Source organism: Talpa occidentalis, unplaced genomic scaffold (genome assembly GCF_014898055.3).
Source record: "Talpa occidentalis isolate TD23 unplaced genomic scaffold, MPIMG_talOcc4v2.1 talOcc4.9, whole genome shotgun sequence".
In the NCBI taxonomy this organism is placed as follows: domain Eukaryota; kingdom Metazoa; phylum Chordata; class Mammalia; order Eulipotyphla; family Talpidae; genus Talpa; species Talpa occidentalis.
The window spans coordinates 23,662,372-23,673,799 of record NW_023605305.1 but is presented as its reverse complement, the minus strand read 5'-3'; the positions used below and the strand labels follow the sequence as shown (position 1 = coordinate 23,673,799).

Below are 11,428 nucleotides of genomic sequence, written 5' to 3'. Positions count from 1 at the left end.
ACCCATAATATTGAAAAGCTAGTTTTTAATTTCTGTAGCTAAAAAAGCACTCTTTCAGGCTATAACCACAGAAAGATTGCTGCAGGCCCCTGGAACTGGGCGTAATGATGGTTTGCAGTGTAATGAAGGAGGCTGTTAATGTCTATGGCCCAGAAGCCTCATCTGTGGCCTCTCCAATTCCCAGGTTGCCTAGCAACACAACCAAGCGCCTCCCCATCAGGCCCAGCAGGCCATCAATTGGGTATACCCAGCACAGCCTGCCGCCCAGGCTCCTGGGCTCCCCGGCCACATCAAGGCTGGACTCAGCCTCAGCAGGGCCCTGCCTCCTGCCTGGTACCGATGAATGGGTGGGGCCAGCTGTTTGAAAAAGCAGTTCAAATATTTGAAATCTGCTTGTTTGAATGCAGCAAGGAAAGCAGCACAAGCTAATGATCAAAAGTTTCTTCTGCCAAAGAGGAGTTGTCCTAAGGTGGGTGACATTGCCAGTGCTCTCCCAGGTGAGGCGAAGTAGAGGAGGTATGCCTGACTAAGTCCTTTGGATTCTCAAGAGGCAAATCCTTTTCCTTTCCTGGATGTCTTTTTCCATCTTGACCCCCTGTGGCTGCAGTGGGAGTGGTGGGGATTCCCAGACTCATCCTACAAGCTGGTGACCTGCCAATTCTCAGCTCCCATTTGGGAACCCCCAAGGGCTAGTCTAGGTCTGTTTGGGAATCTGGAGGAAGGAGAGAGCCATAAGAGTGGAGGGAATGATGGGATGAAAATAATCAAAATAAAGATGTATACCTTAATACTTGGCACATAGAAATCACAGGGCAGAGGAGCCCGTGGGGTCTCTGGAGTTCAATGCCTTGGACTCTTCTTCCAGCCCGCCCCTCTCTCGCTGTATGGCTTTGAGCAAGTTACTTTGGAAGCCCGAGTTTCCTTACCTGTAAAATGGGGATGTTATTATCCTAACTTATAGGGTTGTGATGAAAATGAATAAGAAAGCTCATAAAGTATTTAGCGTACAACCTGGCACATAGTAACTCTTCCCTATTATGACAACTTTGATTATTTCATTTGATTCTTGCAGTGATTCTCGAAGGAGAGATGAGTTCTGTTTATAGCTGTGTTCTCACTGGCCCAGGGAAATGAAGTGTGGATGATGCTGGGGTAGAAGCTGGGTCTTCCCTGAGTGGAGCACAAGGGATGGTGTTTCTCAAAGGCAGGCACTAAGCCCTTTTTGTAGCTGTTATGGTGTGGTGGGTCCACAGGTCCCCTGTGAGAGGAGACAATGATGTGTGTGTGTGTGTGTGTGTGTGTGTAGAGGAAAAGGGTGTTGGGAGGTGCTTCTCAACATATACAAGACTAAGTGAGACAAGACTTCCCTTCCTTCCTTCCGTTCATCGCTCCGCCCTTCCTTCCAGTCATCTTCTAAATAAACTCTTCTGGAATAATTTTAGATTTGCAGGAAAGTTACAATTTCTGTTTACCCATACTCAGAAATAAATATTTTCAGGACACCTCCTTTGTGCCAGGAGCCCTCTGGACAGGAGGTAGTCAGCAATGAAACCTCCGCCTTCCCCTGGAAGTACGTACAGGGGATGGAGTGGGCCTCAGTTTGTGGTTCTCAGAGCTGCCATTGCCTCCCCTTAACTGGTGTGCTTGTCAGAGATCTATCAGATCTATTACATTAATGTCTTCAGGAGTGGGACTGAGGAATCTATAGGAAAACAGATGCTGAATGACAAATGTCTGAGGGGATTCTAAGGGATAGCCACTTTGGGGAACTACTTTTCACTGTGCAGGAGAGAAAACCTTGTTTCAGAGCCAGGAAGGGACTTGTTCCTGATTATTCAGCCAGGAAGTGGAAGCATCTAGAGGAGAAAGCAGATCTTGTGGCTCTGTGCTTTCCTTACATGGCGTCTCTCAACCACAGAACAAGACATGAGTTTAACGTGCAACAGGAAGGCCCCTGTTATTACTATTTTTTAAATTATGTTTTTTAAAAATTGAGATAGCATAACTGTATATGATTAATTGGAGGTTAGTTCTTGTTGCCCCAGAGAGAGTCTAGAAAGGCTTCTTGGCTATTCAGCTCTACTAGTTAGGTTCTCGGTTTCCAGGGACAAAAACTGATTGTGATTAAATCACTAAATACATTTTATTGAACGTGCATGGGGTAGTTAAAGAAGAACTACTTCTTGACTCCAGTTCGCCGCTCTGACACAATGTGTGGGTTTTCTGCACCAAGCAATGTTGTCACTAATTACCCCACAATGGTTAAGGACTCAGTCCCACAAGGGCGCCCCACTTTACTGATATCCTCCGGACTTCAGATGTCAATTGCAAGTCTGTGCTTTTAGTACTTCTGACTGACCAGCTCTAAATTGGGACTTCCCATCACCCTCCCCTGGGGTTCAAGCATTTGTAACATTGATTCACAGAGCTCATGAAGTGATATTACTGGTTTGTTATAAAAGCTCTCACTCAGGAGCAGCCAGATGGAAGAGATGAGTAGGGCAGGGGATAGGGGAAGTGCCATGGAGTTTCCACAGCCCGTATTGTCACACCACCCTCCCCACACTTTGATGTGTTCACAGACCAGAGGATCTTGGAAGCTTTGTTTACGGTTTTTGTGGAGGCACCGATGTGTATGCATGGTTGATGGGATTATTGAACATTGGTAATTATGTTCAGCCTCTAGGCCTTCTCTCCTTCCCAGCCCTTGGACTGAAATTCTAATCACATGGTTGATTTCTCTAATCAAACAGTTGATTCCTCAGGCAACAGCCCTCCCCCTACTCCCATCCTGCAAGAGTTCCCTTTAATTCAGGTGTGGTTGAAAGGCCTAATGTGCATAATAAAAGACGTTCCTCTCCTCCATCACTCAGGAAAGTATAACGGATATAAGACTCCTGCTGGGAACTCCAGATAAATACCAAATAAATATTTCTTAGTATATCATGATATCACTGGTAGATTACAGGATCATTGGAAAGCTGCAAAAACAGGAAGATTTTAACTTTATTGTAATTACTTTTTTTCCCCCATCCCTTATTTGGATCCAGAACAGGCAACTATAAACCAGAGACATTCTGCAGCGGGGGGAGAAGGGAGTAGTATCAAAACAAGTGTGGGAAGAGCACAAGGGACCATGGTGATGGTTCACGGATGAATGGATAGTGGGAATTTCACAGGGACTGCAACCAAGATGAAAATGAATACATTGTACAAAAATGAAAACAATTAAAAAAAAAAAACAAAAAAAGAAGGAAGAGCAGGCACATAGAACTTCATCAAAATCATTGCACAGCTGGGTAGGTAAGGCGAGACCCTTTGCTGCTGTGCTGTTATTGCTGAAGCCTGGCTCAACATTGCTGGCATTGAATGCTGGATGCTGCACTGACCCCTGTGGCAAGGCTGGACACTGGGTGTAGGGTAAGGAAAAATGTCAGGCTTTTCAGCCCTCCTGCCATCAGGATAGATGATGGATCCTTGTGGTCCTGAATGCATGCCTGATAGTGGGCACCTGGAATAGGGTGTAGGCATAGGTAGATGGGATTCACCTGGGCTAAGACTGTGCTTTTTAAGGGCAGCGTCACAGGGACGCCATTAGAAGCTGAAAGAGAAGCCAAGAAAGAAACAGCAGAAGATGAGAGAGAGAGAACGCCAGAGAGAGCCCAGATTGAGTGAAGACTTGCTGGGAGCTGGGAGGCCTGCCAGCCTCCCGGCCCCCCAGTACCCCTGCCTGCTGTGTACCTGGTAAATCATAATAAAAGACCTGCAAAAACCACCAAGGACTCTGACTCCTCCTTTACCCGGTCTGCTGGATCATAGAAAACCTGCACTGTGTCCAGTCCTGCCCCTACGCTGGGTAATGCTGTTTAAAGTTCACTGTTATGAAGAATATTCCCTATCCTCAGCTCTAAGTTAAACCATCACAGATAAGGATTCTGTAACCTCTCTGTCTTAATTTGACAATTTAATTTGACAAGGCTCAGTCTGGAACACTTGCTGACCAAAATAATTTATGAACTATTCCTGCAATTATTCAAAAGAAAATAATAAAATATATCAGATGGAAAAAAAAAATCCTAAGCAACTTCAGCTGATTGGTCAAGTCAAGGCTATGTACCTGAACCCTACATGCCTTAGGGACCTGGAAACTATTGGGCATTTTTAACTCTATAGTGGAAAGGAACCCATATTGTCCACCAAGATTCGTGAGATAAGAAGTATCCCAAGAAAACTGACAAATGCCCAGTACAGAAATGTTATGAAAAGAATACACTGGGAGTTCTTGACATTTGCAGATTCAGCACTTATACTGCATTAGCTACCCTCAGAAACCCTTTGTAAATGGATGTGAGTTGGGCTTTGCCTGAGCCAGTCATTAACTGGTTAATGGACCAGGCCTGCTGTTGCATCCTGAAGTCTCACCTCATTTTATTCTCTACTATCCATAGTTGTCACTGTTAAGTAAGCTACAAGCTGCATGCCATCACTAAAATCTTTGTTTCTTGCTGGAGTGGAAAAGACTCAAAAATAAATCACTTGATATTGCCAGTGACAAAAATGAAAAGAAAGAGAAGATGCCTCATGAAAGTGATTTTTTCCCTGAGAAATTTAAGTTCAAGTGCCTGGGGCCTCTGATTTCAAGAGATTCTCCTTGTGTGTCACACAACCACATGGAAAAGTTCTAGTATGTGCTTCCATGAGTGCAGAAACTGCTCCCTGAGAAGAGCTGAAACTTTACTAAAGGATGAACTAACCAACTTTTCTTTTTCCTTTCTTCTTTGGGACCTGGGTGCAAAATATTTAACATTGTTAATACTACTCTCACAACATATTTTACAAATAACTCTATTTCTGTATCTAGTCTGAAATGGAATCATTTAGCATTTTCAGTGTATAATTTATTTTTGGGAGCTACTCTGTGGCATGTAATGAATTAAAGCACCTGAAAAGTCTTTGCAAAAAAAATCTTTGACCAATATTGGGGTCTGACCAATATTGGGTAAATTTCCTTATAGAACTTTCTTTTTCTACAGATTTTTTAAAAGAGTTCTTATTTATTTATACAAGAACCAGGGTACAGGCCAGATGTGCAGGAGGGTGAGAGGATTCACCAGAGACAGCGGGGAACAGAACAGGCAGACTGACGAAATACACTGCTGAGGGGAGCAGTGGGCGAGACAGGAGAGGTCTGCCTGGCCATGTGGGATTCTCGCCGGCTGGCCAGGATCGAACCCATGCTGCAGAGGCTGTGGACAGCTTCACAGTGCAGCGCTCAACCGCCTGCACCACCAGGGAGGCCCCCAGATTTTTTTTTTAAAAGCAGACCACTGTTCTGGGTAAATGAGCCCAAACCTGCCCTTTCCAATCCTTGGCCAACACACTGGCTCCGTGATTCATAAAACACCTAGGTAAGTCCAGGGAATAGGGAAGTTTTTTCCACTTTTCCTTTTAAAGAATACTTGTACCCATGAAGGGGAGATCTTCGGTTCTTGGTGTGCAGGGAACATCTCTGTCTAGCCATTGCACTTCAGTTGTTTCCTACCTGTAGGATGAGGACATGTCTCTGCAGTGCCACCAAGATTTCATCTGTGCATATGTGTGTACAATTTCAGCAAAGTTTTTGCAGCAACATGCTGTAGACAACAGGTAGGGAGGGAAGCATAATATCAAACCAACCTTAAAGAATGCTCAAGAAACCTGCATGACCTTTGTTTAGTGAGTAAGAAAGCACAGTCAGTGTAATAAATAATTCCACCCGATGAATAACACAGATGAGAGTGACAGAGTAAATAATTGGATAGCTGTGTATGCTTTCATAACCCTGTGAGACTATAATGTATTTGTGATCTTTGCTGGCTTGTTTTGAGACACTTGCTCTATTCAGTTGAGCCTCCTAAAATTCTGGTAATTCAAAGTGTACTTCTTGATATTCTGTCCCAACTGTGTGTGACCTTCAGAATCCTTGGAGTATATAGGCCACAACCACACAAGGACAAAATTGATGACAACTTGGCCTTAGATTAGACTTGTTCTGTTACGCCCTGGGTAGGGACCCCTTTGATCAAGGAGCAGAAATGCTGGTGAACAGATTTCAGTGCATTCTAGGGAAGAGCTGCTGAAAGACTATCAACAAAAATGCAGCAAGTATTGGAGTATATTTAGGTTCTTTGTAATATTCACTTCTATAAATGGTTCTGCACCAAACATCTTTGAATGGTAGCTTTTTGTACTTGTTCACTTGCATTTATAGGGTAGATCTCTATGAGTAGGATGGTTCTATTGAAAGGTCTTTCTTTTCCTATCTTGTAGATACTGCTCAATTACCTTCCAAAAAGTCTCAACCCACATATATCTCATAAACAACATCCATTTCCACACAACCTTATAAATGAGCATCATTCTTTTTCATTGTTGCCAATCTGATCAGGATAACAAAGGTGGTGAATTGTGCCCATAAATTCGGGTGTGGGAGCAGAAGATAAATAGGAGTGGGAGGCACTGGGGATGTCAGACTGGAAGCAGCACCTGTGAACATCAAGCACCAGATGTTGGAGATAAAATGAATCTGAGAGAGGCCCTGCCCTCAGGGATTGGCACCCAAACAGGTGTGAGGTCAGTGTGCTGGTGACCAACTGAAGAGAGAGGTGAAATCAACATGCTGTCACTAGCCAGTGTGCTTATCTGTTGTGAGAATCTCAAGTAGTTGAACTACATGTGATCCCTTTACTGTACACACCAGGGAGGGAAGCAGACACACCATGAATATGATTTGACCAAATGGATCAGATATCTTTTGCAACAGTGGAAATACATTTCACTAAAATACCTAATATGGGAGGCCGGAAGTTGTAAAATTTCTGGGAATTTTTAAAAAAAGATTTATTTATTTATGCATACAAGAACTGGGATACAGGCCAGAGGTGTGGGGGTGGGGGTTGAGAGGATTCACCAGAGACAGAGTGGGGAACAGAACAGGCGGAACGACTGAAGTACACTGCTGAGGGGAGCAGCAGGCAAGACAGGAGAGGTCTGCTGCACCATGTGGGTAGCTCGCTGGCCAGGGATCGAACTCATGATGCAGTGGCTGCAGACAGCTTCGCAGTTTGCGTCTTAACTCTTTGTACCACCAGGGAGGCCCAAATTTCTGGAAATTTTGAAATCTGGAGAAAAGAGAAAAATTTGAGGGCAGTATAATCCTCATCTTTCTAGTTCCGTTTATAGGTTTAAAGTTGTATTTTTAAAAATGTGGAATTTTATTTCCTCATGAGATGATCAGGTATGATATTTAAATTTGCAGCAGACCTTAGTAATATAGTGTTGGCCATTCTTTTTTTTTATGATTTATTTATTTATTTATGCAAAGAACTGGAATGTAGGTGAGAGGTGCAGGGGGAGGGGAGTTGAGAGGATTCACCAGAGACAGAGTGGGGAGTAGAATGGGCAGATCTACTGAAATACACTGCTGAGGGCAGCAGCAGGCGAGACAGGAGAGGTCTGCTGCGCCATGTGGTCTGCTCCCTGGCCGGGCATTGAACTTGTGCTGCGGTGACTGTGGATAGCTTCATAGTGCTGTGTCTTAACCCCTTGTACCACCAGGGAGGCCCCTGAAACAACATTTTAAATTTTTTTTAAAAAAAGATTTATTTATTTATACAGGAACTGGGGTACAGATCAGAGGAGTGGGAGGGTGAGAGAATTCACCAGAGACAGAGTGGGGAGCAGAACAGGCAGACGGACCCAAAACACTGCTGAGGTAAGCAGTGGGCGAGGCAGGAGAGGTCTGCCGCACCATGTGGCAATCTCCCAGGCTGGCCGGGAATCAAATTGGCACTGCAGAGACTGTGGACCTCTTCACAGTGCTGCGCTCAACCCACTGCGCCACTGGAGAGGCCCTGAACAACATTTTAAATGTGCTTAATACCATCAAATTTTCCACTTAAAATCTTTAGAATGGTGAATTTTACATTATGTGTTTTACCATAATTAAAAATATATATAATTTGAGGCTTAGAGAATTTAAGTGATTTATCTAAGATTACTGTACAGCTGATAGGTGGTAGAGTGGTGTTTTAATCCCAGTCATCTGATTCCACTGCTCAAGCTTTTGAAAAACTATTGTGAAATGCTTTATTTTGAATCATTTAGAAAATTTATTTATTTTTTGTGCTAAAAATATTATATTTAGGATTAGCAGCTGGTCTCACTTTAGATGATTCCTAATTTTGTTGGCAACACCCAAAGCATCATAGTCAGAACCAGTGGAAAATAATATACCTTCTTTTCTCCCTCAGATCTGATCAGGATGTTGGCCTTGGCCACCTCAAGGTCATAGAGCTTCATAGCCTGTGCGATCTGGTGCTTACTGGCCTTGGCATCCACAAGGAACACAAGAGTGTTGTTGTCTTCTGTTTTCTTCACACAGACTTGGTGCTCATGGGAACTTGACGATGGCATAGTGGTCAAGCTTGCTTTCCCTGGAGGTGCTCTTCCAAGGATATTGGGGTGTCTTTGGAATCACAGTGTCTTAGGTTAAGAAATATCTTATGCTAATAGTTGAAAGTCAGTGACAGAGGAAAAGGAAGGTGTATCCTAGCTAGTGTTGCCTTCCTAAGACTCCAGTCCTTTCCCTTGGGTGGTAGCAATAGAGGAAACTAGAATCGACCCCTGGGAGTCCTCTCTGGTTATGCACTGGAGGTGAGGGTATGGATCATGTGAGTATTTTGACACTAAATCATCAGCTGCCTTCTATGAATGCACAGTAAAGGTCTTGGAAATCAATGGTTATGCTAGAGAGTCCAGGGAAGGGCCATGGCTAGAAGACTATAGGGTTGCTGTTTCCCCCTGACATTTATGCCTCTTTCAGGTGGAGCCTGGGAGGGAGGACCCAGGACAATGGCTGCTACTCATTATTTGGAGATGGAGGAGATGAGTTTGAATGCACATGCGAAAGAAGGACTTGAAGAAGAAGAGAAAATGAGAGAGGATAAGGAAGCTAAGGATTCTTTTAAGAGTAAAAAGGTTCACAGGATTGTTTCAAAATGGATGCTGCCTGAAACTGCGCGGACAAGGTACTTGGAGAGAGCAAACTGCTTCCCGCCCCCTCTCTTCATCATCTCCATCAGCATCGCCGAGGTAAATATGCTGGGTAGTGGGCACTGATGAGGCAAACTGGGGGTTTAGATCAGATCTAGATAAGAGACTGGGAGACAGCACATCCCCTCCACCTAACCTTTCCCAGAGCTCCTTCCTAGGCTTCTCCTCGCTGCCAGTCACTTTCAGTGAAGAGTTGGGTTTCATTTTACAAACAAACCCTCTGCCCAGCAGTGATTGTAATTTTAGTGGCTCCATTTTATGTTAGCTGGTGTGAGCTTTGGAAGCTCAAATAATGTTGGGACTGTAAATATATTTGATCTCATGAATCAACTTGGATAGCTCAGGTCTGTCTGGAACCATATGTTTATTTTTTATTTATTTTTAATTTTTAAATAAGATTTATTTATTTATGCATACAAGAACTGGGGTATAGGCCAGAGGTGTGTGGGGTGAGAGGATTCATCAGAGACAGAGTAGGGAGCAGAACAGGCGGATCTACTGAAATACACTGCTGAGGGGAGCAGCGGACGAGTCAGGAGAGGTCTGCTGCGCCATGTGGGTTGCTCCCTGGCTGGCTGGGCATCGAACTCATGCTTCAGAGGTTATGGATAGCTTCACAGTGCTGTGCTTGACCCCTTGCGCCACCAGGGGGGCCCCCAACCATACGTTTAGATGAATTATGGCTGCCTCCAAATTTCAGTAGAAAAACATGGGATCCTGTGATGATGTCTAGTACAGTCAACATGCAGTGTTTTGTTTTGTTTTACTCTGATCTAGTCAGCTTTCTTGCTTTTCAGAAAAGGGTGCAAGATCCAGAGAGATTGGAAGGACCTGGCTGGGCCAGGTCCGAGCTTCTCATGAACTTCATCATACCTAGCTTTTCTACCACAGCATGAAGTGTCAGAAAGGAACCAGCAGAGAATGACCACCTGTGGTTTGTGACTTCAGGGACATTAAGACGTCCCTAGAGTAGTCCTCTTAATTCAACTTCTTTGTCAAGAACTCTATTAGGGTTCTTTAGACAAACAGAACCAGGACACACACACACACACACACACACACACATTATTATCTGCTTCTATGTATCTACCTATCTATCCATCCATCCATCCACCCACCCACATATATTTTCAGAAAGAGACTGATTTAAGAAATTGTTTTATTGATTGTGGAGGCTTGGCAAGTTCACCATCTACAGGGCAGGCCAGTGGATTGGAGAACTAGTGGGTAAGAGCTTCAACTGGCTCTGAAATCAATGGCTGCAAGGATTCCCTTTTCTTCAGAGGAGGTCAGCCTTTGTTCTATCAAGGCCTCAACTGATTGGGATAACGTTGGCCCACAAATGGAGGGTAATCTGCTTTACTCAAAGTCTACTGATTTAAACTCTAATCTCATTTAAAAAACACCTTCACAGAAACTTCTAGGATAGTGTCTGACTAAATCCCTGGATACCACAGTATAGCCAAGCTGACATGAAAAGTTAATTATCACAGGAACATAGCTTCTTATGGCTCAGATAAAGATAAGACTAATATGTGAACATTCCCAGGAAAAGCTTTTGTTAAGCCTGTTTTGATCGGAGGGACTTAGCTCTGATTTTTTAAAAAAATATTTATTTATTCATACAAGAACTGGGGTACAGGCCAGATGTGCAGGAGGGTGATATGGTTCACCAGAGACAGAGTGGGGAAGAGAACAGGCAGACTGATGAAATACACTGCTGAGGGGAACAGCTGGTGAGACAGGAGAGGTCTGCTGCACCATGTGGGAATCTCCCTGGCTGGCCTGCCCATGGTCCTGTGGCTTGGCTGGCCTGCCCATGGTCCAGTCAACTGTGTGTGTGTGGTGATGTGCTGATGGTGGGGTTGGAGAGAATGGGATGTGGTACAGGGCACAAACATGGCTGCCATAGTCAGTGCGGTGGAGAGGGCAGTTTTACAAAGAAAGGCAATGGGGCAGGTGTTGTGATATTTGCCTCTCACAGAAAGATCAGTTCTTTTATTTTAAAATTTAAAAATAAACCATATGTTGGAATAATTTTAATTTTATAAAAGGGCTACAAATACAGCCCAGGGAGTTCCTGTATATTCTTCACCCAACTTCTCCCTTGATTAGTGTCTTATATTGCTATGGTGCACTTGTCAAAATGAAACAGTTCACACTGGTGTGTGATTATTAACTAAACTCCTGACTTAATTTTGGATTTTACTAGTTTTTCCATTTATGTCCTCTTTCTGTCCCTTCAGTGCCCTGAAACCTGGCTGTCACATTGCACTTACTTGTCATGTGTCCCCAGTCCCTCTCATCTGTGACACTTTCTCAGTCTTTGTTTTTT

The 11,428-nt window shown here is 43.9% G+C and overlaps 1 protein-coding gene across 1 annotated transcript in view; it reads left to right on the top strand.

The window, feature by feature from the left end:
- The first annotated feature begins 368 nt into the window (after nucleotides 1-368).
- RHBDL2 (rhomboid like 2) overlaps nucleotides 369-11,428 on the top strand; it is a 25,349-nt gene continuing 14,289 nt past the window's right edge. The window contains exons 1-2 of the mRNA XM_037500716.2: nucleotides 369-469; nucleotides 8,864-9,152. Of these exons, the coding sequence (XP_037356613.1) occupies nucleotides 8,893-9,152 (260 nt within the window). The 5' untranslated portion in view covers nucleotides 369-469; nucleotides 8,864-8,892. The remainder of the gene's footprint in view (nucleotides 470-8,863; nucleotides 9,153-11,428) is intronic.